Source organism: Psittacula echo, assembly GCF_963264785.1.
Source record: "Psittacula echo genome assembly, chromosome: 12".
Taxonomy (NCBI): domain Eukaryota; kingdom Metazoa; phylum Chordata; class Aves; order Psittaciformes; family Psittacidae; genus Psittacula; species Psittacula echo.
Window position 1 is genome coordinate 4,221,077 of NC_137747.1, and position 26,139 is coordinate 4,247,215.

The 26,139-nt window shown below is 41.9% G+C and overlaps 1 protein-coding gene across 1 annotated transcript in view; it reads left to right on the forward strand.

The window, feature by feature from the left end:
- Positions 1–1,097: 1,097 nt before the first annotated feature.
- PREX1 (phosphatidylinositol-3,4,5-trisphosphate dependent Rac exchange factor 1) overlaps positions 1,098–26,139 on the forward strand; it is a gene marked incomplete at its 5' end in the record, with an annotated part of 146,973 nt that continues 121,931 nt past the window's right edge. Inside the window, one exon of the mRNA XM_080627938.1 lies at positions 1,098–1,259. Coding sequence (XP_080484064.1) covers positions 1,098–1,259 — 162 coding nt within the window. The remainder of the gene's footprint in view (positions 1,260–26,139) is intronic.

Sequence of the window (26,139 nt, forward strand, 5' to 3'; positions counted from 1 at the left end):
CTCCACTGGTATGAATCAAGTCACCTTTGTGGAAGCTGGGGGAGCAGCACTGAACTGCAGGACTCAGCCTCGTTTTTGTGTGGTTTACCCTCCTCGCACTCACTTTGTGCAAGCAGTTACAACCAACTTAAAACCCTCAAACATGTTTTTTGATTCACAGCAATGAAAACACTTACATTTGTTGCATATATTCTCTGTTGGCATGGAAGTCTGCGATGGTTTATATCTTCATATTTACATATGAGTTGTGTCTGTGCACTCATCCCTCAGTGCTGTGCAAGTGAGAGCCGTCCATAGACCTGGGCGCACTTCTATGCGTGCAAGCAGCTGTGGTGCGTTCACCAGCCTGTGCTGTGCTAAGTGGTATGGGGGGGTCTGAGTCCAGTGTCCGGGTGTGCTGTGTGCATGCAGTGTGTGGGATAGGGGTGCGACCGCGTGAGGGGGGGAGTGCTTGTGTGTGTAGTGCCAGCGGAAGGGGCTGTGTAGGATGAGTGAGCGCAGGTGTGAGGTGGGCGCGAGGCAGATGTGAGAGCCGCGGCTGTGCGAGGGGTGTTCTGCAAGGCACTGAGGCGGGAGGAGGGCGTGAGGGGTCAGCGCGTGAGGAGCTCGGGGATCGCGGCTGTGCGCGGGCCGGCAGCACTGAGGGGAGCAGAGCCCGCGCTCCCGCCGCCCCGCCCACGCCCTCTGACCCCCTCCTCCCGCGCGCTCCCGCCTCACAGACCCGCTGCCCCGGCCAGGCCAGGCCCCGAGGGGCCGGGCTCCGGCGCCTTCGCCCGCCCCGCCCCGCCTTCCCCGCCTTCCCCGCCCGCCTCTCGTTCCCCCCTCCCCTCCCCTCCCCGCCGCCGGGGCTTCCCTTCTCTCTTCATTCAGCACTGCCTCGTTGCCGAGCGCCTATCGCGCTGCTACCCCGGCATGTCCCGCAGCCGGGTTCCCCTCAGCGACCGGCCCTTGTAGCGCCGCTACCCGCGCGCGAGGCAGGGCCGAGGGGGCGGCGGGAGGGGGAACCGTTGCCCAGCTGCGCCGGGCACCGCGCGGCCATGGGGGGCTCCTGAGGAGAGCGGCGGGGAAGCGGAACGCCTCGCCCCGTGGCAGCCACTATGGAGGCGCCGCCGCCGCCGCCACCCTGCGCCCCCAGCGCGGCGGACCCCGCCGGCTGCCCCAAGGACACCGATCGCCAGCTGCGCCTCCGCCTCTGCGTCCTCAACGAGATCCTCAGCACCGAGCGGGACTACGTGGGGACCCTCCACTTCTTGCAGTCGGTGAGCGGCGGCGCAGGGCGCGGGCGGGGGAAGCCCCCTCAGGGGCACCGGAGGAGGGCTGGGCGGGCGGCCCGGAGCGGGGCAGCTCCTCCCCGGGCGGACCGGGGGCTGCGGGTGCGTCCCGGCGGCGCGGCAGCGCTCAGAGTAACTTGAGGGAAGTGCCTGAGGCCGGGTCCGCTCCTCCGAGGGGGAGTTGTGAGGGAGGGGGCGAGGGGCCGGCGCGGGGCCGCCGGCATCCGCGTTTTCCCCTCCGGTGAGGGAAAGCTTTGCGGCTGGGGCGATGGAGGCGCCGGATTCAGCAGCATCCCGGCGGTGCCCTGGCCGCTGGGCGGGGGAGCGCTGCGCGGGTGGCTCCTGCGCGCTGGGGGGTGACAGGGACCGATCCCGACATGAAGCTGCTTTTCAGAACGCCTCTTCCCTTTTATTGTTGTTTAGAAGTTGCTGTTACACCCACCTGGAAACTCTACCCTTGCTGTCTGTTATTTATAAATAAATTTTATATTCTTTGTTTTGTTTTTCTCTAACGGTAAACATAAGTATGTGAATGGGCCGGGTGTGTCTCTGCATGTGGAGACAATTACACTCGCCTCTGAAATTAGCCACGGACTAGTTCAGAAGTAAAACTCCATCTGGATATTTCCTTTTTCTTATATGGGCTCTAGATGTGGAATTCATCAGCATATCACCACACTCCTGCAAATAACTAAAAGAGCCTGCAGTAAAAGTTACTAGATAACAGATATGCCATAAAAAAGAAGAAGAAGAAACTATTTGATCACATAGAGATCAAGAATCAAAGCAAGGGAAGTCTCTGCAGAGATTCCGAAAAGATTGGACAGGGCAGAAATTCTTTCTGGTGTTTTGCTGGATAAGTACTAAACCCTGATTTCATCTAAATGGGTTTAGACCCTGGACCCTTTTTGAACTGTCTTTCTGGCAAGCTTTTTGTTTGTTTTGGAAATCGGTTTGTCTAAAGTGTTTTTCAGATTCACCAAGTGGCAAACTGTCCAGCATAAAAGATAAATGGAAAGGATGTGGTTACTTTATGACCTTGAATCCTGCTTGAATCCTCTTTTTCTCTCTCAAATAGTTGAACTTAGTCTTTCAGGAAGCTTCCAACTGAAGTGCCAGTTGGCTTTCTTTAGAACTGGGATTCTGTCTTTGTGTGAGGAGATTGTTAAAAAAAGCTGCAAGTTGCAGAAGTGCCCCACCCTACAGACAAAACAAACCAAAAAACCCTCAGAAAACTCCTCTGTCCTAAGTACTGAATTTGAGATTTTTCTTAGCTGCAGGCTGGGCTGCGAATTCACGCTGTATTTTTAGCTTCAGTTCTTACAGCAAAATGCGTTTACCATGTTAACTAATGGGATTTCCATATATTAAAAAACAAACCAAGTTTTTATATTCATTAACTTGGCGGTTTTCATGAGAGCAGTAGTGAGTAATATGCCTTAGGTAATGGCAGGAGGAGATGCTGACAGAGTACCACTTGGTTGTGGTCTCAGGATGGCACTGCAGACAGACAGAGCCCTTCACAGTCACTTTGGTACTAGCTGCTAGATGTAGATTGCCTGTAGTATTGTCTTGGTGGAGGTTGATTCTGATAGTGCAGCTTTACCCCATCACGGAGTTTGTGCTTTGGTAATTATGTTTGAAAAAAACACTGAGGGATAGGATCTTACATATCTCTAGGCATTGGTTTGAAACAGCATTCACACATAGGCTCAACTTTAAGCATGTGTTGAATGTTCATGTGTTGTCCTAAAGGTCGGTTTCTTCAGTCATTGACCTAGTTCTTATGGACTGAGTCTCTATACAGCTGCGTTCAGATAGTTGAATGGTGTTAGCACCAGGGAAAGGAGAATGGGGATCTACTGCAGTAAGTGAGGGTAAAAAGAGCAGTGGTGGGATGAAATTTTTAAAGATGAAGTTTGGCGTAAGAAACACTTTCTGCATAAATTTGGTGGATGGCCATAACTTAATACTTCCTAACAAGATAGCACAAAGGGAAGAATTCTGCCCTGCCTCCCACATTGGACAGCTGACATGACATGCAATGATAATATCATTACATAGTCACTCGAATTACAGGCAGTTATAGGACAAAAAATTTGCCTTATGACACTCATGAAAGTAATGCTGTAGCGCTGGGACACTGTAGTCTCAAATTTACTTAGGCCTCACAGATAAAGTCCACTTTATACCCATTAGTTTGTTTTCCTGAGTGCTCTGATGTTACTGCGTAGGAACTGCTGCTCCTGCCCCATGGGTCTCTTTCTTACCATCTCATGTTCTCGGTGAGTAGCACTTACCCAGTGCAAAATAAATGTAAACTATTACACTTTCTGGGATAATGCACCTAGTTAACACTCAAGCGTGGCTGGGTGATGTTAAGGGTTTTTTTAATAGTGTACTGAAATTGTTGTCCCAGATTTTATGAAAACGTGTTCCTGTCAAACTTAAGAGGAGAGATTTGCAGGGTACAGGTTCCTTTGCTTAAGAAACTTTAATAGCTTTGATAAATAAAGGAAAGCTAAATCTTATATCTTTCTATCATCAGAATGAGTTTTCTCTAAGTGGGATGGGACACTTGTGCTTTAGAACAAGGTTAGGTGAGGGAATTTGTGCTCTTTGTTAAATATTTGCTGTTGAAGCAATAGTCCTCATTAAGAATTCTCAATAAACAATGTCTTAAAAAGCAAACAACTAAATTCTATGGGTTTCTTCACAGCACTGAGGTTGCTTGCTAGCAGCAGCTTCCTGTGTTCCCTGGTAATGTAAAAGAATCTCTTAAGTATTTAATACTGTGGGTTTGCAAATAAATCAAAGTAACTTTGATTTATTCAGAGTATTTTGGTTCTTTTTAGAAGACTAACATGTGACCATGTCAAAGGAAAGTTTTCCTTTTTCTTTTGCTTTTATATGCTTAGAAACATTTTACCCCTAAGCCACAGCAAAAGTAGGTTTGCTGTAAACAGAAGGACTCTATCCTTATTTGCTTAGCTGGAAAGATTGTGGTCCTTATTTTGCTTCCATAGATTAGTAAAGTGGGTATCATTAAAGTTATAAAAGGTGGAGTTCTCTTTTCTAACAATAAAAATCGTGTTAGTCACCACAAAGAACATTTTGTGAGTTTTGTACTCATTTAATAAAAATGCTCCAGATATTTATTTAATTAAAATTAATCTTTAGAATCTGTTATAGTAATTCTGATACATACGGAATTTTATCTGCAAATTTAACTTGAATATCTCATGCCACTACAGCTAAGTTACGCTGTTCAGACTGTAAGGTTTAGTACAGTTAATCTTTCAGTGTGTATGTTGGTTGTAACATTTTTATTCCATTAAATTTTGGACACAAGAAGGCATTCCTAGTCAGTTTTGCTCCTGTTTAGTTTCTGGTACTCCTGTTGATAGGTTATGTTACAGTATCATGTATCAAAACTGTGAGAGAATGAGACTGAGTAGCTTTTCTTTGTGGGTTGTTCCAGATCTCACGAGATGATCAATTTGAAGGGTTCTGGCTATTTTGTAAAACAGACTCTGGATTTTATATTAAGTGTTAATGCAATACAGATATGATACTCATATGCATGTCATGATTTTGATATCTATACTTTTCCTACCTTGAGCCAAAAAATGAGGAGTTACCATGCTGAGAGAGGGCAAACCCTTTTCTACCACCTCACAGCTAATGATCTGAAGTTCCTGGGTTAATGATGAATATACACATGCGGTTTTGTGTCCTGTCTTGTCTGCCATTTTGTTAGGAAGGTATGATGTTTCAAATAAGAAATCCTCCTTGAAGAAATGCGATGTAGATCAGGAGTATTAATGGGTAATACTGCAGTTGTGCAGATACGTTACTAACTTTAGTAAAGTTTCATTACACAGCCAAACCTTTTAAGCAGCAGGGAGAAGTACAGGGAATGGATGAAATGTACTGCGGCCAATGTTACTGAAGAACTACTGGTCAAATAAGAAGCGAAGTGGAAAGTTGTTAGAAGCTAATGGAACTTTACTAAATGTTACTGATGCAGTAAGATAAACTTCAAAGAGATAAAGGCAGATAATTCTAAGTCTCTGGTGAGATCATAAACTGTAAGGATTTTCAGTTTCCAGGCTTCATGATTCAGTTAATCCTTTGCCTCCCTTTAGCCTCTTTCAACTCTCTGCAGCTACGCAGAAATGTTTTATATGTCATCTTATAAATATTTCTTTTCTATGTGCCAAATTAAACCAGGTGATAATTTAGTTTGAGTGACCAGTTGGGTAGATGTCAAAGCATCTGTCTGGTAGCATGCAGGTTGGCACATGAATACATGGCTGACAGTAGCCTTTGGGTACTGAGATGCAATGTCTGTGTATTTTAGCCCTTAAGCTTACCCATTCTCTAGGTGTCTGTTCTTGACTGTGTATGGAAGAGTCACAGATAATTCATTGTAAAAAAGAAAGGTTGTGGTTTGTTTGAATGCTGCATGGTCATTCCACAGAATCCCAGTCAAATCTGTGATACTAATGCTGCAGTACTTAAAGACCAGCTTTGAGGTAAGGAGACACAGGAACCCTGAGCAATTTCAGACATACTCATTGACTATCATTCTAAAAATAGATTGAATAGTAGGTACACAGCAGTGGATGTCAGTATTTGAAGATTTGGTTTACCAGTTTGTAGATATAATTATATGAATTACACGAGAAGGTGTAGTAACTGTTATTACCCAATACACCAGGTTGCAAAGGTAGGTATTTTGTTGCATACATGTTTTTTTTCTATCCTCTAATTTCACTGAACACTTAGCTCTAACCTGCAAATGCAGCTCCCACAACTTAGGTAATTACAAATATGTAAAGCCAAATTGTTCTCCACATTGTATATAAATATGGCTCTTTCATCTTTCCAGAGACAAACCACCAAATTGTAAATTTTAATGTCAGAATGCCAGGATGAACTTTTAGCTTGAGCAATTTGTGTGGTCTGTGCAGACATGAAAACAGTATGAAAGTTGAACTGTCCTTATAAGATTGGTATCACGTTAGGGAAGTAATTGCACCAGGACTATGTTTAGGTTTTAATATTATGGCATCCTTTATTTTTATATGAAGACTAGGAGTTATTTTCCATCTAATCAATATGTTATGTTAGGACACGTGCCATCAGATAAATTAACCCACATCCTACAGACTCAAAATATTTATGTTATGCTCCCTTTTCTTGCTTGCTTTGTAGTTGTAATAGATGTAGTGTCTCTGGAGTTCGCACTCCACCCATATTGAAACATAAGCATCACAGGCTTTTTTTTTTTTTTTTGGCCATATTTCACAATCTTTTTTACATCCAAGATCAGGGCTCTGGTACTCAGAGCAGCAAACAGACCATTTGTCTCAGCTGCAAGGTGTGGTTTCCTGTCTTACCCTGTTCTCTGCCTGTTGCACCCTCAATAGATGCAGATAAACTCATTCTGGAAGGTGAACCATATGGTGGGGGAATGTTGCTCTATTATGAGACAGCAAAAAGATCAATTGGGGAGAGGAAAGAGATGGAAAAGGAAATTTGTTTGTAAGTGATCTAAATTAGCTTTGCTGTTCTGTGTTTTGGGTCAGTTGGTCACATGCAGTCAACTGTAGGCAGTTGTTAGATTGCAAATGATCAAGATATTCTCCTGTTGAGTCTTAACACTCAGAGCATCTTAAAAGCCTCATTCTTGACATATGCGAGCTGAGGAAGATTGCAGCTTTCATTTTACATGGTATGTTTGTAGCCCTTCTGGTGCTAAAGCAAAGGTTGAAGTTATAATGTTAGCAAAACATAAATGCTGATGAGTTTTTAGGGGCTTGTGTTATGACTTGCATATTTGGGGTTGGAATTCTAGTACGGTTTTCTATTCAGACTAAGTGTAGTGCAAAATCAGCTGCTAGAGGCTGAAATGCAAACAGATTAAGAGGTTCTTTTGCTTTGGATACAAAGAGAGAAAACAGTCTGGATGCATAATGTGAAGCAGAAGTGAAAAACAGAAAAGCAAAATAAAGCTAAGAGTAAGCTCTGAAAATACTAATTCATCTGAGCCTGTAGTCTATAGAACCCAGTTTATGAGCCACGGGTCTAAGAGCAGGGATGGAGGATACAGAATTCCCAGGTTCTTTTCCACTCTGAGATGTGTGTCTGAGCTTCATTTTTCACTTGGAAAATTGTGTGACCAGCCCATGCCTTTTGCAGTGAGGCTTTACAAACCAAAGGTATATAGGAGTACAGCAGATCTTTCATATGAACAAAGCTGTTTTGTTGGTTTTGCGCTCTCAGAATCTCTACAATGAGAAAAGATGAAGAAACCCCTTATGTAGTTTCACCAGTTTATTGCCACACAGGTGAAAACTAAAACTCCTTTCTCTTTGCTTCCCTTAGCTTGTTCTAGCTTGGTGTACATCTGACCCTTGTTAGCCTTTGTCTCAGACCTACTTTGGTCTCATTACATCCTTCAGAAGGAGGTGTTTGACCTGCCTCCAGCTCTGCATCTCTCCCTCCTCTCAATTGCAGCAGTATCATCCATCAGCCCTTCTGCCATTTGTCCCTCCCTCTCACTTTGGGTATGCCAGTTGTTGTCTGAACATGTGTTGAGATCTCTGAGGGGAGGGAGAATTTGGCTGCCCTGTGCTTTCCCAGTGCCATGCTGGTGCCTCTGCAACAAATCTTACTTGCAGTAGGAGTCATGGAGCTTGGTGAGGGTAAGGGAGGGATGGAGACTCTGGGCTTTGGTAGGAAAGGGTATGTGAATCAAAAAGTGAAATTATCTGCTATCACAGATAGCAGAAATTGAGTTGCTGCACACAGCTGAATGCATGTTTGATTTTACACATTTTTTGGCTGATTTTTGCAGGAAGCAGACTGGTACGCATTATGGGAACCTAAATATAGGAAGAGAGAAAGCTTGAAAGCTTTGCTAGTTTTCCACTTCCCAGATCACATGGTGTTTGTCCCATGGGCAGGAGTACTGCTTTTCACGGGTAGGAAATGTGGTTCTGCAATTTTATATAGGAATCATGAAAAACAGTCTTGCAGAGGATCTTGAAAACCGTCCCATCATGTTCTGATCTGAAAGGAGGGTCATTTCTGATGGTTTATCCTTGTGTTTAGATGTTTTTGTTGGACTAAATTTTCTTGACTAAATTGTCAAAACGTTTAGTGTTTTTATTAAAAAAAAAAATATTAATTTTGCCTCTGATAATTCCTGTGCTATTATCTGGATTCTCTAATCTTTATGTTTTTCAAACCCTAGTGTCCAAAATACAGGCAACAAGATGCTCCCAAGGCAGTGTTGAAAGAGGGACTGGATTACTTCATATATTTTATATGGGAATATTATTGTAGCAATAGGAGGATTGTAGGAGCCTTGAGAAAGGTTTGTCTGAGTTTGTACCTGTATTTGAGGACAACTCAGTGATCATCCCAGTGACTGCGATTAGGTGTCTGTGTAGAGAATTTATGGGAGCAATCTAGTATTTAGACTTCTGGGATGTACCCTGGAAGGGCAACACTGAGCCCCCTCCTCCAGGCAAGGAGAGTGATGTGTTTTCCAGTCAGCTTTCCTGTGTTAGGATCCTGGCAGCCCCAAAGGCATCCCACACTGAGAGGGTATCTGAGGCTTGAAAAAGCAGCATCTCCCAAGTGCAGTGTCTGCCTGTGGGCATCCAGATGGATTGTGACAGATGAAGTTTTTGAGAAATTTCTTATTTCTGTGCCTGCTCACTGTTTCCTTCAGGCAGTTGCAAGAAAATTTAAGGGACTGTGTGTGAATTTACCTCTTCTTTCCAGCTGTAGAATCCCTTTTCTATTGTTATTGTTTCCAGCCTTACATGGCTTCACAGCCTGCAAAAAGTTTTGTTGATAAAGGCCTTGCACATGTTTTAGGATATAAATTATGATGTATGTTTTGACTTTGGTGATGCTTGAAATCTCTGTGCAGTGGTAGTCTATACTGGTCACATCAAGAGAGTACTGCTGTCCCATGTATATCTGCTTATCCCCTAGGTCTTCATTATCTGCAAAGACTACCATCAGTTTTACTGCACAGAATGGTGATTTCATGACAAAGCTTTGCAGAAACCTTATTTGACCTCTTAGCTCTTGTTGAACCAAGTCTTTCCTGTGGCAAAGACTTTCAAATCTCCTGCAGTTTGTCTCCTTTTTTTGAGATACTCTTGAAACTGGGAAATGGAAATATGTTGTTTGTGAAGATTTTTCTTTCATTTGCAAATAGCAATTGGCACAATTGCAGAAATCCTGTTTTGTGGATAAAATCTGTGAAATTGTCCTGAATGGTTCTCTGACTGTATGTCAAGGTCTCTTTGCAGTCCTTTTTCAGACAGGCAGTTTTGTGTCATGCTTTAGATGACATGAAATCATGTGTGGTTCACTAATGCTGCTGGTTATTACCATTGTCTTTGTATTGTGGTGGGATACTTAATCCATATTTACAAAGCAGTATTCCCATTAAATGCTCTGAATTGAGAGATAATCCCTTGATTAGTGCAGTCACAGGTGATGCTGTTCCAGAGTGTGTGAAGGCTGTTTGAATTAAGGGTGTAAAAAAGTAGGGTTGGGCTTGTGGCATTGGGTGGCTGCTGCTTCCTCCTCTGTTAGGGTGACTTCAATCCATTCCTCCCCTGCCTCTCTTTTTGTCTCTGTTTCTGTCTCAGTACAGTCTTTTTGTGCTCCATTTTTAATCTGTGCTGACGCAACTAGTCCTGTCTCTTGGAAGGATGGACTGGAAGTATCACTGTTATCACGTTTCTTTTCTATTTTTAAGAGTTTCCATTTAGCAGTGGGAATGACTGCAGCATTCTCAGCCTTCAACAGCTAGAGGTAGGAAAAATATTTGAAATACACAACAATGTAATTTCTCAATCAGCTACAGAGACCTCATTGTGGAGCAGTGCAGTTAATGCAAAGCCATCTCTCATACAGGCACTGAATGCTACCTTTTACTATTTTTGCCTGCTGGGTCACAGACTGGGGGTTGCATCCAGTGTGCCTGAAGACCTGAGCAAAGTCTTGGATTTAAGTACTACTGTAGATGAAGATTCCTGCTTGCTTGCCTACCCCAGCCCAATCAAAGCTTTAACATTGCCTTCTGCACATGAGATTGAGTAGAGCTGTAGCGAACATCCAGAACTGCAGTAGGTAGGTATTAGGAGAGAACCTAAGGGTGGTTATCTGGACTAAAATGCCTGACTTCTGCATATATACTCTCCTTCACCCGTCTGTAAAAGCCACTCATCCAAAGAGGCCTTGTCTTCCTTTGAACTACAGATCTCAAGACCAGAGTAAGAGAAAACAGCTTTGTGGTGAGAAAACAGTTTCTTCACTCTTTCTAATGAGCCTTCCTCCTTAGAAGAATAACTCACTGCTTACACAGCTGATAGCCATATGTCAAGCCATGAGGTAGTGATTGCCCAAAGCTGAATAGGACCTCTGATACTGACCATTCTGGGCATCCTGGTGCTTAGGTACAAAAGCCCACCTGCTTTTTCACCCAGTGCTATTAGCACAAGAACTTGTCACAAGCTGCCTGTGACTTTGTACAGTGCTGGAAACAGCTGCAATTTCATGTCATGCAGCTTTGAGTTGTGGAGAAGGCAATAGATTTCTACAGTTTGACTATTTCAAGATTAGGGCTGTTACTGAGATGATAGGACTATGGAACTGAGTTAAAAGGAGCATTTATGTTAATGTAAAGATACTGGGTCAATATCACTGCTCTGTCATTGCTATAATTATTTTTATGGAAGCATATCAGCCTCTCAGATAATACCTTGCTGCAACTTATCTGATGTCTCATGACTCACGGAGTAAATTTTGTGACCATTCTTAACCCGACTTTCATTTGTACTTCTGGTTTTGCTTGTGGTCAGTTCTCGTGCCAACAGGTTCCTAAACCACTTTTGTTTTTTTTAACGAGTGCTGTCTTTTAGTCATTACAAAGCTTTGTAGGCTAGTCATTGTTTAGTTGGCTCAGTAATACACTTTAATTAAAAACAAAAATGAAAAAAAGGAGTAAACAATGTCATATGTAGGGTGCTGAATATATATTTCCTGAGGATTTGTCAGTTGTGTAGTTGCCACTCTGTAGGGCCAATATTTTCAGGGCTCCATCAAGCATATATTGGGAACTGCTTGGCTGCATGTTTTGGGTGTAAAACTTGATGTGGTTGAGCTAAGAGTTTGACTTGCACAAATTAAGCTGCTGGTTTAATTGTGAAACGGTGTCACTACTGTTGATACCAGATCCATGTGCTTTCTGATAGCATGTCTTGCCCTAATGTGCCAGAATGAGCAAATGTGAACAGTGTGACCTTTCAGTGATCAACCTCTTCCTGAGTGGACTGCTTTTAGAGAGGCTTACAAGGTCCCTTGCAGCTGCTGACCCTGACCGCTGAGGTTGCCAAGGAGTGATGTTTGTCTTTGTGATCTGTGCAATTTAATTAAGAAGAAGTTTTGAACCTGTGAGTTCTGGATGGCTGTCAGATGTTAACTACCTTGATAGAATGGGCTTACATAAAAGAATGGGCTTGGATTTAAAAAAAAGCCTAGCAACATCATCCACATAATCTTAGAGGTTTTCTTATCTGCAGTTAAGTCATTTCAGAGATAACACTTTTGTCTTGAAAGTTTTGCCTGCTCATGCTTCTGGCATCATAATGTGGTTTGAGTAACTTGGAACAACCCGCCATGGGACACATGAAGGAAATGCATGTCAGGAAAAAGCAGAAAACTTGAAAGGTCGCATTTGGGGATTATTTTGGAAGCTGAGGAAGCTGGCAATGAGAGGAGTTCACTGATATTCGAAGTGTCCTGTCTGTGGTGGAGGGCTCTGCTTTGGGGACAGACTGCTGATAAGAATTTGCATTTTAGTGAGTTCTTATCTCGGAGAGGTAGGTGGGTTTTAGATACACAGTGAAGTCTCTGGTCCCATGGGCCTTTCTGTCTAATCTGACAACTGCTTTGAATTCATCACCTCAGAGGGAGCCGTTTGCTGTTAACCTCATCACTAGGTGGCTGAAGAAGCCCCTTTCATTTTGTTCATTTTGTTTGAAGGGGCAATAACTGAAGGCTGTAAAACTTTTGACCTGGTAAAATGTTTTGGACTCTGAAGCTTGATTCTTAAACAAAATCCAGATCGTTGTGGGAATAATGAACAAACCTAATGTAGGTATGTATGAGCAGGCTGTGTGCTATTTAATATGTAGGTCACAAAGCAGAAGGCATGGAGGCAGAAGTTTTATCTGTCTTGTTAGATCTGATCAGTGTTTGGTGCCTTGTATTGTTAAGCAAGAGACTTAGGCTACAAATGTGGTAAACAAAACAGTGCTAGGCTTTATTCTCTGGCCCTGAGGCCAACTGGCATGATCTGGTCTTGTCTTGTACCACTGAACTGTCTGAGTCTCGAAGTAGGATGGGTGCTTTCAGACTGTCTATTGGGAATGGTCCTTGGCCCATCTTAGCTCTGGCATCATGCCTGAGAATTGTTTAGGAGAATGTGAGCAGGGCTGGGCTGAAGGATGCCAGGAAGCATTCTGTTTTCTGACAGAATTGCGATGCTTAGGCCCATGTCCTGTCACTCTTAGCTTATGAGTATAGGCAGAGGCCGAGGTCCCCCACAGGCTGTTGCACATCTTGCTAAAATAGGACTATGGTAGAACAGTGATGCCTGTGGCAGAGTGGGTGCCCAGACCCAATGCTTCTTTGTGTTGATGGCTGGTGTGGATGGATTCATAGCCTATGCTTTGTTATTATATGAAAGTTCCAGGTGCCAGGCCAGAAATACTGGAAATATGTTTTGTCAGCCTTCCTTAGATTTTTGTCGTTACTGACTTTATTGTCCTTGTTACTTGAGGTCTATTTTCTCGATCTGTGGAGGAAGAGACAGAAAGAGAATACAGTTTGAATGGGTGGGGACTACTTTAGGACAGTGTGAAAAGGAACTGGATGTTAATTACGTAATTCTGAGTGTCATTACTAACAGTTGTGAGCTGAGGTAATTGCAGACCGAAAGTGCTTTGGTCCTTCACATGAAGTGCTGCTTGTTTATTTCTGTTTTATTTACTTCCCTTTTTAGTGTGGAAAATCAAAGGCTTCAATTGATAATCACTGGACACTTGCATATAATTTTTTAGCTCATATCCCTCCAGGTGCTGGTGGTCTGTCTCTGTTGTGTTACTGACACTGTGCTCAGGAATCAGCTCAGATGGGAAGCAGCTGTTTGTGAGGAGAGGGTGTTGACAAGACACTGAACCAAGGAAGAACAGAGGGGGAAGACTTCCAAAGAGGGCTGTAGAAGTGTTTGCTATGAGCATTCAGTTGTCAGAAGCATAATCCCTCAACAGGAAAAGGAGAGATGGGTATTGGGAAGACACTTTTCCGAGAGTTTGTCTGCTTCATTGGCTCATTAAATGTTATGTGTAAAACTATTCCTGTTGCAAATACTTATCTCTCTCTTTGCATTGGCACGAGTGTTTGTTCACATACGAGGAGAACATGTTTTGAAAACTTGTCATTAAATAAATAATGATTTTCAGGCTATATAGGACAAAGGTGATTTTTTTTTTGGGGGGGGGAGGTATAGTTAAAAAAGTGGGATTTGCTAATTAAGTTATTTATTCAAGACCAAAGTACTACTGGAGTTTGCAGCTTAGTCATTAAACAGTGCAGGGCACACAAAATTCAGTGTTATCTAGTGTTGCAGTGTCTGTGTTGCTGGGCTTTTTGCTAAGTCACACCCCTGGCTTTGCCACCACTGAATTTCTGGAGTTCTGCTGCATTCAGTCCTCTGGCCTTTACATTGCACTCACATTCTTGGTTTACCATTGCCTTCTCTTGCAGTGGATTGCAAAGCCATTGCACAAGGACAGATAATTTTACTGCATACTTTTTTTTTTTCACTTCTGTGCATTCCTCCTTCTCTGTTCAGCACTTAAAAGTAATGTATGCCAGAGTAACTGCACTTAGAAGTTAACAAGGAAGAGCAAAAAGCATTAAGAAGCACAAGTGGGTTAATGTGGACTAAGTGGACTAAAACTTGTGGACTAAAACTTTTGAACTAAATGCAATTGGAGAGAGTATTGGTTCTGGAAGAATGGAAAGAGTCAAAAAGGACAGACCAGTATTTCTGAAATTAGAACAGATTATTGTAGGCATACTACATCATTACATAGTCTTTATTCACCAACTACGATGATCCTGTAAAAAAATCATCTGTGGGCAGTTCCTGTTGTTCTAAATGACAAATTTTGTGCACATTTTTTATGACTATTTTCTGTTATTGGTTGGGTTTGGAGCTTTTGTATGTGTGACAAATGAGGCAGGGCTTTCTTATTCTTTCCTCTTGACAGTAAGAAAAACATACCCTGAAGAAATGTGTGTTTTCCTCTTTTTGACTGTTCTCCCTTTGAATATGTCATGTACTGGGCTGCATCTTGATTCTGACATGGTGAACAGATCAGGCTGATAAAACTTTATGGATGGATTTATTGGTGAAGTTTTATGCAGTTTTACTGAGTAACAGAGGAAAAGATAAAAAGAAAGATTACTTAAGATGATATTCCATTTTGCATTGTGTCTGGTAGAGCTCTTCAGGACTCTTATCTCTGACTTTATCATGTGGGGTGGCGAAGGCAGGAGGAGCTGGCAGTGCTGAGCCTGTTCTAGCAGGTGCCTATTGCCTTGTAGTATAAGCATTTTCTACATATAGAATATGAACATCATGAATAGCAAAGTACATCTGGAAATTTCACTCTGATCTGTTTCCTTTCCCATTTAAAAGCAGCTTAATATGCATCTTGTCATAAAATAAAGCCAGAAAGAACAGAGAGCCTCTTGGCTGGTTTTGTCTGTTACGCTGTATACACAGTGTATATCCATGTGTCATAAGAGATTCTTTTGCAAAATAAAGACCAATGCATCTTTCTTAAGCAGTTGCACAAGAAAAGCCACAATATTTGGAAAGTAAAGTATGAATCAAATTTTTTTACAGGACCCAACCAGAGGAACTGAAATTTGCAATCAGCAAGAATTAAAGTGCTGCAGCAGCAGTTGCTGTGTCCAGGTGGTGTGTGTTTGGAGGCCAGGCTGCATGACATCAGTTCTCTTTTAATGTGGGTGAGCTGCTGGGGCAGCAGGGTCTCAAAAACAGCTTAACCGAGAGGAAAGTCTCAGGCTATTTTACATAAAGAAAATGAAAATTTTGCTTTGAAGCATATGAACAATGAAGTTACTGTGTATGTGCAGCACTTTTTTAGCTGTATTGTCTCAGAATAGAAAACCAGTATTTAGCAAATGGAGAAACTGAGGCACAGAAAGACAAAATGACTTGTCCAAAGGTTGCAGGGGAAATAACTAAAAGAGCCAGCAACTGAAGCTGAGTGTCTTGTCTTCATCCCTTACCTTTTCCAGGAGACAAAGCTGAGCAAAAGCTGCCACACAAGCTAAGCATCTTATCAGTGGAAAAAGTGCAACAAAAATTTTCATTGTTTAATTTAGTCTTCTGGCAACCAGATGACACATCCTTGGTAGTTAGTGCTTCATGAATTGGTGTTCTTAGCTCAATTCCAGGGGGACTGTTAGGCATAACCAGAAGCAGTATTGACAATCTTTGTGCACAGACCAAGAATCAACAGGGATGGGAGGCATTAACAGTTTTCTGTTCTGGGAGTGCCTCTGCTGGGTGCAAGACTGCTGTAGGAGAGTTTTTCCTGTTGTAGCCCTATGTGAACATACAGTGTAGAATGTAAGTCTTGGCTCATCAGGAATTGCCAGTCAGCAGCTTCCCCTTGCTCTCAGTGAGTAGTAAAAATGTAAATAAAGAAGCTATGTTTTGTCTCAGACTTACTCAGTGGCAGTTGTCTGAACAGTTGTGCTTATGCTAGAATCTGAGCAAGTACAAGTGCAAACACAGACATCTGGTTGTTTCACACTTGCCTAGTCTGCTTGTGTGTGTGTTAGCTGCTGAAACTAACTCAACACTATGCAGAAGTACTTTTTAAAGCAGTAAGTGCAAGACTGAGTTCCCCATTCAAGCACACAGTGAGCACAAAGGGTGTGAAAGACAAAAATGAAGTGAAAATGTTGGTGGTTTGAATGTAGTGCTGGTGCTGCCCCTGTATTCACTAGGAAAAGCCAGTCTGTTGAAGCAAAGTAAAACTGTCTGAGGCCAAACTGAATCCAAGGAGAGATTTCAAAAAAGTTTTTTATGGAAGGCAGTATATAGAACATTTCATTTCTGTGGCTTCTCTGCACTTCTTGATTTTTGGTGGCGAGCTGCAACTTCAGAGGTGCCACACAACAGGAGTTTCTTCTGTAATTTTTTTAGCTCTGATGTTCAGCATTAAAGTTTGAAGACAAATTAAAGTAGTTGAATCCTGAAATTCACTGCACAAACCTGTCCTTTGGGACAAGAGGATTTATTTTTGGTATGTTTTGCACTTCTCTACACGCTTCTGATCTTTCAAGGCTTCTGCTGCCTCCTTGTCATTAATTTTATAGATGTATCTTCAGTGAACACCCTTGTTGGGTGTTGTCCTAATTCTCCTTATCTTCACATAAAAAGGCTTTTATTCACCAGCTGATTCTCTCTGAGGCCACTACTGTCTTGTTCAAACTAACACATACCAAAATAAAAAGTGGCATAATTTATCTCTACAAATCAGGATACTGTTGAACCTTTTGAGAATGTTGAGGTTTTTTTGAGGGAGAGTGGTTTGGGGAGAGGTGAAGTAAAGCCCTTATAGGAATGTTACTTTCCTTTTCTGTCACCTCAGCTGATGTGATCTTTCTGTAAAGCCAAATCTTAATGCTTGAGACACCTGATATGGAAGGTACTGTAGCCCAAGATGGTGTTAGACTGTTTTTCCCCTCTTAGTTCAGCATCCCTGCACCAGTACAACCTCCTGTCGTGTCTTGTTTCCCACATCACAAATCCTCGGTTGTCCCCACTGGGACTAGTTGGTGCAGAGCAGAACACAACATTAATATTATGGATACCTTGGGATTATATTTTCAGTATTTCCTGGCCATTACAAACAGTTTGAAATACCAGTGTATGAGAGATGCCATTATCCTGGAATTCCTATTTCACATCATTATCTTGGAGTATGGTAGACCAAACCGGGAGATATTCCCACCAATTTCACTTCAAATCACTGCTTTAGGTTTTGATTTATGTTTGTAAGCATTTTTAAGTGGGGTGACCATGACAGTTACCGCCATGACTATTAGCCCTGCCACATTCCTACATTTTGAAGTCCCATGGTATGAATGGGTGTCTGGGGTTTGTATCTTCAGCTGTTAAGAGTTTACAGTTTTATGTATAGATGCAGACTAAAGACTGCAGTGGTTTGAGTAAATGCTTAGATGTTGAGTTGTATAAAGCAGCAGATGCACATCTGTGCAGCTTTGTCTGAAACAGAGGTGTAACCTTCAGGAGAGGAAGGAACAGGGAGTAGAGGACAGTAATTGCTTCAGCCATCTCATGTAAATCGCTTTGCGAATGAGTCACAGTCCTTAGCCCAAATGTGTAAGTAACAGTTTATAGTTTACCTGTAGGATGGCAGCTGGAGTGGCTGAGGATTAGGCACTTGCCCATTTTGCTGCATATATGTCAGAGACAGTAAACACTAAGAAAGTGGTGAGGAAGACACCTTGGGGCTTTCAAACAGTATTTGCCAGAGCTTCTTTGTTGGAGGGCTGTATACCCAGGCTGCTGACAGTCTGCTATGGATATTGGTTTGTTATGGACTGTGTGAAGGCAGTAGCTGTGGAGGTGGGTAGACTAGCTCAGGCATGGCCTCGCTGTATGACTGCTTGTGTCTAGACTGAGTTCTGATGGCTCTTCCAACCCTTTGCTGGTCACCTAAGTCAGCTGCTTTATTTATTTATATATTTATTTGGCCATGTTAACTACAGATGATATTTGAGTGACAGTTCCAAAGGAGGAAGGGAAACGTGCTGTCTTGGTCTGCTTCTGTTTTCTAGGCTTACATTATTTTCATGTGTTTGCTATGTAAGTGAGTTTCAAGTAAGCCGATAGAATTGGTCAAGAAAGTTGAGACTTCCAGATGAAGTGAGAACGAATTCCCTAGGGGTTTTGTTGCCTTTTGTTTTGGGGTTTGTTTTTTGGTATATGGGGGGTAATTTGGACTTGAGTATGCTTTTTTCTGACTAATGATACACCAGCTGTGGCACTAATGACAGAAACCTCGTGATCTTTCTGTTACAAAGCTTCCTATTTAGACATGTATTAGCTGTCCATTCTAATGGCATTTAAGTGGAATTTGGCTTTTCCTAAATTAGGAAAGCTTTTATGGGTTCAGAACTTGACAAAAGTAATTGTCCAAAAGTCTTCTGATTCAGGGTTATGGGACAATGCTGGAAAGGTGTTAATAAAATCTTCAGAGCTATGGGGCAGGATGTTGGGTTTTTTCCTTATTTTTCGTGCTACTTGCACCAACCCCTGTTTTTGACTGGATTCATCTGCCATTACTGTTCATTTGCCAGCTTGGATTGGAGCTGCCCTGTAGTTATTACAGGATAAAATAAGTGTTCTCAAAGTGATTCTAGAACTTATTTTGACCTTGAAGGTGATAAACAGAAGGGTGTGAACTGCTGAGAAATAAAGTATCTTTTTTTTTTCCTTCATGTAAAAGTTCTCAGTCATTTTGCTTATAAAGGAAATACAGACCTGAAGATGCAAAGAAGATGGTAAGAGAACAGATTAGAAAAATAATGTCTTTTACATGTTTCCAATTCAGCTGGATTTATAGTATGTGTCTATATGTACGAACTTAATTTTACAGGCAGTATTACAAAATACCGCATATATACTTTGCCCATTTATTAATGGTACCTCCTAGACTGTAGTGGAATTATGGGATTCTTGTTTGTTGGTAGTGAATTCTTGACTATTACTGATTCAAGTGGCATCTTGATGAGTTTACATAGCAGTCACAACTCCAAATTCATAACCTATTGATGTGTGGTTCCAACTGCTAAAGCATGCATGAGCTGGAAATCTTGGCAGAGTATGGAGTGAGTTATGGAATGTATTCATCCATAAGGAGCATGGTGCTAAATATTAGATGATGCTGCTCCTCAGCAGCTCTTACCTGCTTTACAGGTCTTGAATTCTCCAGTTACAGTGGCTGTTTCTTCAATAAAACAATAACAAAAAATTTGCTAGTTTTTCATATTCTACTATGTAAATATTTAATAGATTCATATATATATATATATATATATAGATTCAGTGGTGGGAACACATTAGGAACTTTAATCCTTGCTGCTCTGAGTTTTAAGAGGGGAATAAAAAGGAATCTACAAACAAGTGAAGGAAACTGAGGCCAGAGGCAGAAATAACTTAAACAGAATAGCATGGTTGCTCCAAAGGGTTGGTATGAGGGAGCCACAAGAAAGCATTTCTCTTCATTTCTGGATGATGGCTTGCTTTGTTGAAGAACAGATGAGCTCACAGCAGAGCCAAGAGTAGGCACAGTCAGGCATAGGCATGCCCCTGGAAGGGAACTGAAAGAAAGGATTTTTGAAAAGAGAAGAAAAAGGCTAAAAAAATCAAATCGGAAGACTCGGGAACTGAAACCTCCTTTTCCCTTATAAAGCAACTGAAGAGCTGTTAGCATGAGAAAAACTGAGATGCCATTTGTCTGACATTCTACTTCATGCTCTTTCCTGTGTGCAAACCCCATGTGTTTCTATACAAGAGCAGGGAGCCCGTTTTTCCCTGTCTGGATTTGCCACCTTGAATGTACTGCCTGGATGCTGTGCTTTTTGGTGTATGCAGCCTTGTCTCCGCTCCTCACGTAATGAGCATGGTGATCATGGTGTTTACGGAATAAACAGCTCAATACCATAGTCATTTTTGTTTATCTGTGTTTGTGACAGATATAATCATCATACATGAGGACAAAGAAGGCTATATGGGAGACAGTGTGGACAGGAGAAAAGATTAAGGGGCTATACAGCAAGAATGACTCATTTCTAAAGAGCTCTTTTGAATTAGTCTGATACTGTTGAAAATCAGGCAAAGTAGTAAATCAGACAAGTAATAATTCTTACACCTGTACAGCTAAAATAGAAAGATTTCTTGAATTATCCATTTTGTTATTGAAGTTCTTAAGAGGATAGTGTCTGGCTTTGTGCATGAGCTCCTCAAGTTGTCAGTAGCCAGAAAAAGAGCAACAGGAATATTCTAAAGGAAAACTTGAATGCATTTGGATTGCTGAGGCTGAAAAAGTTGCTGAGATGAAGAGAATAAACTTCTTCCTGTATCTGTAGTTGATAAGAGAGGAAGCAATGGGTTTAAATTGCAGCAACTGGGAAAATTAGGAAATGCTTTCAAAAAGTCAGGATAATGAAGCAGTGGAATAGATAAAGGAAATGTTGTGAAGTGTCTGAAACTAGTTCTTGTTGAGAATGAACGAGATAGGCTGCTGACAGGAGTTTAAAAGATTGTGCTCCTGCCTTGGTGTACAGGGTGGTATTCTGATCTCTTACAGTCCTGATTTCATTCTTTGATTTTAAACAGTGATGAGGAATTAGTCAAAGGCTTTTTAAATTGCTTTTTGGCACCTTTCCTGTCTGATTTCTTCTTACCTTACTTTATACTTTCATAACCCTTATTGTTTCGGTCTCACTGGAGTTTGTGAGGGCTCTTTAATATATCTGAGGGAAAAGTTAGGAAGTTTAGCTTCAAGTGGTCCCTTGCTGCCCTGAACTAAGCTGGCTGACACTATGCTGAAGTAGTTCACAAGCTGGCTGAGAACAGGCAGAGTAACTTCCACAGTGAAGTGGTAACCAAGTAGAAGAGGTGGTAAAGTCTTAAATCACTGCAGTCCTTAGCAGAGTAAATGTAACTTAGCTTTATAAGCCACTCTGAACGAGTTACCCTAACTTCTCCAGAAGCCAAGCATATTTAAAACCAGAACAAATCCCTAAAGACACACAAAGAGTGTGGATTCTTTTTTGAGAAGTAATAGAAAACTGAGTGAAACAGAAGTAAGCTTGGACCTACAAATTTCCCTAAAGTCAGAGTGTGGAATCCAGTTTTATGATGCTGTTACCTATGGTAAGAAGAGACACCATGGCAGGGGACATCCTGTGATACTGTGGGTAGATGTTTCACGTTTGGGAGAGATTAATCATGTAAAATTATTGCCTAGATCCTCCCTTTTTGCCAGGTAATTTATTTTCTTCCTGGTTTCAAATATATCCTGCAAATATGGTGACCTGATGATTTTGTGGCAATCCGTATAATGTGTTTGGAAGCTCTCACCTGCTATAAAATCAGCCAAAGTCTCTTTACATGACCTGACCTATATATTTAAAATGCAGAATGCTTTAGAAAACTCTGTCCCTTTTTTATTTCATTTTACCTGAAATAAAACCCCCTGGATTTAAACAATCTCAGCAACTGGAAGACAATATAAATTGGTGACATGAATGTCTGAATACTGATATCCTTGATCATATGAGGAGCACAGTTGGTTTAAACCTCCTTGTAGCTATGCAAAAACCTCCTAACTTGATTAAGAATTTTCTCTTTGTAGTTGGGACAGTGTGCAAGACCCTCGCATTTCTGGCTAGTCACTTGGGTCAAAAGAAGAGCAGCATATGTCTGCCTGGATTTTCAAAGGTATAAATCACTGGACCGTTCTCAGACGTACATCGAAATTCTCTTTCCATGTGCTCCTGAGGGAACTAGGCACTGCCTGTCATCTTTTCCTACATGTTTGGCTCTGCTATCTCTGCACCAAGGAGCATCATAGTAGAATGGAGGTTTGCTGTGGAAATGGAAGTGTTGCCTGTTGTTCATGAGTTGCAATTTAGCTCCAGAACCTGTCTGGTTTCACCTTTTTTGAATGTCCTTGGCATGTAGCTGCCTCATTTCCAGTCATCTTTGTGCCGCCTAGTTTCGTTTTGCTGTGAAGTGGTTCCTCACACCACTTCCTTAGTGTGGTGCAGCTGTATTTTTTTACTCTTGTAGACAGCATTTTCCCCTTAGCACTCTTGCCTCTCAGCCTGATATTCCCACACTTTATAAATATGCTGGCAGTGGTGCCATAAGCTGTCCCTTCTTATTTATGGATAGAGTTGCAAATTTGATCCAGATGGTGCTGTTTTCTAAAGTCTGCTTCTGAAATCTGTTTGCAAGATGGGATCTGCCGGAGCATATGCCTGATCGCCTGGTTTCAGATCTCCTTTCAGGACTCCTGGTTATTTTTGCTCTGTTAAAGTTCTGCTTCCTTCAATGCCTTGAATCAATGGGATTGGATCTTTTTGTTTGCCACCACAGCACAGGCAGTGTCTGAGAACTGCATAGACTTGTTTCCAAGAGACATTGTGCTCTTAGAGCTTAATGAGAACAAATATTATTTGGATATGCTGTAAAATGACAATTAATGATGCCATTAGCAATAATTAGTAGCTTTGTATCAGGAGACATTTGACAGTAGCTCCTGCTATAATAGGGGATGTGGTTTCTCAGAATGCGTAGCAGAGTGCCAGCCACATTTAATGGTACACACGCTGACTGGGTGTGTTCAAGCTACCCAAGGCCACATGCAGCTTGAATACTGTCCTTGGGTTTCTCTTGAGGGCTTAATCTCATGCAGTTTGGATTGCCTCTTTTTCTTTTCTCTCTGTCTGTTATCTCTTCAGATGCTTCCATTCCTTTGTTCTAAAAACGAAAAGAAAAAAAACCCAGTCATCTTTGGGGTGTAGTGTGCTTTAGCATTTTTTCTTAAGCATGCAGGTTATCACAGAAGGCCTTGAGAAGGTCTGTGACAGGTTGAGTTTTATGAAGTTGTATCTCTGGAGAGCAGAATAAAACCCCCCACGGTTGTACAGCAGGTGTGTAATGAAGCATGGTGAGGTCTGTGCTTCAGTAAAATTGAGACCAGCTTGGCTCAAAACTCAAAAGGCAAAGAATTAAAATATGACTTTCCCCACCCTCCCACTCCCCAAAAAAAGCTCCCCCAAACCCCTTTTGATCTTAAGCTAAATTGTTATGGTTGGTTGGCCTCTGCTGTATATAATTTCTCATGTAGTTCATTTGTTTGTCTGTAATCATCAGTTTATACATTCAGCTGCTTATTCTAAGTAGAAATCATGCTGGCAGTTAAGCAGGAGGAGCATGAGTGGGCTTATCTTCTCCCATGGTGAGCCTGAACTGTGCTTCTTCATGGGATGGAGCTCTGTTTTGTCCATCCATTTAAGTCCATTAGTAGCTGGCTTAGAGGAGACTGAATCACTAATGACTGGGAGGCGGGGGGGATACTGGGAATAGCTGTTGCTCAGAGCTTTCAAATCACACTGGTTGTGTTGTGAGAAAAACCTTACAAAATGGAAATGTTTTACTATCACCTTCCACAAATTCAGGCTCAGGTGAACTTGGCAAACCTGCTTCTGTGTGTTAGTACTACGCTGCAAAAAACATGTAGGATAGTGACCCAAAGTCTCTTTCAGGTGACTGCGGTCTGCTGTTGACTACTGAACAGATACACGCTTTGATGTGTAGAATTGTTGGGGCAATTTGACTTCTCTGTTTTAATGGATGTAAAACCTCAACAGTGTGTTAAGTGCTTGGTAAAAGAGAAGCTGGAGCAGAAAGGCAGTTGTTCTGTTACCTTGCATTAACATTGCAGCTTTTGGATAATTCTGTTTCCATAACCTCCAAATACAAAAGCTGTTTATATATGTTCAGACAACATGTCAACAATACTTGCCTCTGGAGAAAGTTGTGACACCAGAAACCATTGATACTTGCGGACCGCTACTTGATTATTTGGCATAATTGGTGTGTAGGGCTGAGAGAACAGTTACTACTGCCTCATCTGTCTTACCAAGAGCCGCACTGTCATCAGTGACAAACTAAAAAAAAATCCCTCTTTTGACAACAAAATAATGTTAACTGAAGACAGTGTTGAAATTTTTTTCTTAGAGGGGTTTGACTTTGCTGTTGTCACTGCCCCGCTGCATGCATCTCTGGAGGTGTTGTGAAGAGTCCTGGTCAGAAGCAGTGAATGTCGAGTGCAAGGAGGACATATGAAATTGGTAAATGAAGTGGTAAACGCTCCATCCCTGGCAGTGTTCAAGGCCAGGTTGGACAGAGCCTTGGGCGAGTTGGTCTAGGATGAGGCATCCCTGCCCATGGCAGGGGATTGGAACTAGATGATCTTGTGGTCCTTTCCAACCCAAACCATTCTACGGTTCTATGAACAAACAAGCAAACTGGTTTGGCTGCTTCTGGTGTTATGCCATTGTTCTTACAGCTCTGCAAAGAGATGAGTCTACTGCTCCAAGTGACCTTCATGTTAACAAACTGCTGAGGCACTTATGTACAACATGGACTTGTCCTTTCTGTGTATATTGTGCAGTGAAGCACAATAATAATTCAAGCTGAGCAAACTTTGTAAATATTTGTTTTAAAACACATGGATCTCCAAAATTGGAGAGAGTTCCCTAATTCCATGTCAATATTGGCTCAAACAGCCACATTAAAAATAGGCAGCTATGTTTTTTTTCACAGCAGAACACACAGTATTGTACTACCCCTTGCTGAGAGAGCCTTCTCTCTTCTGCACTGCTTTTAACAGGACTAAAATGGGTTGGTTTTTTTTGAGGAGTGTCTGTCCTCAAACCAGATTTGCTCATAGCTTTTCTAGTTTTTGTTTTTAATACCAGGGAATTCATAACTTGTTTCCACATGCTGTCTTTTCTTACTGAGCTGTTGGGGCAAGGGCTCGGTTGTCGTGGTCTGGAGGATGTGAAAGAAAGAAGAGATCAGAGAGAGGTGTCTGGTTTGCTCTGTTTTGACTGATGTGAAAGAATGAATTGTCTTGATTTCATTAATATTGGTGGAAACTTTTCTGAAGGTCTGGAATAAAAAATGGATGAATTTTCTCTGCTCTCTTCCACTCCCCTTTAGATTTTCTTTTGGGCAAATATTCATCCCTGTGCCCATAAAGTAGATTATTCAATTGCTTTTTCCAAGTAAGGCATTTGCAGTGAAACATCCTATCATCACATGCGTAGCTTAGTTGAAAAGGAAGGTGTTTTCTGATTTCTTTTTATTAGTTTTTTTTCTGCAGATCCTAACATTCCTTTCTCGATATGGAAATTTCCAGCCAAACCCTAGGCATTTCCTACAACACAGTGAGATTAATTTCAGATTTCTAGTTCAAAGCTTTGGTTTTTTTACACTTTGAAAGAATATTGTAAGTAGAAGACAGCGTTTTTCTGCTGAATTTTTAAACTTCAGGAAATGCAGTGTTTTCGATGGGGAAATTATTCAATCCCAAATTGGTGAGATAACTGGTGTCACGTGGCTATTCCTAACACTGGCAGCTGATGGTTTAGGAGCCCTTTCTAAGAGCTGACTCTGCAGCTGAATGCCCTGTTGACAATGGCTGATGCAGGAGCCTGGAGTTTCAGATGCTGGGAGCTGGGGTGCAGGGGGGAGCTGCCTATCCTGATCTTGCAAAGGTTAACAGAAGTTTTGTCACTGATTTATCAAACTTTCATACCAGATTCTTTTCCTGCGCTCACAGTGGTTCATCAGATGAATTAGGCAGCTTAATCAGATGAATTAGCCTGCTTCTGTAAAATGGGACTATCAGAGACACTGGTTATAAAGTCTACTTAGATACTAACATACTTTAGTATCTTTGGAAATCTTGCAGGAGGGAAAGTTTTAACATTAGTGTTGTGAGTTTTGGGAGCCAGAGATGCAGTGCGCAAGGATCATCATGAACAGAATGACAGTTGGAGAGCAGTGCAGAGTTAAATGCACACCATCAACTTGCCTTCTGTGATGTTT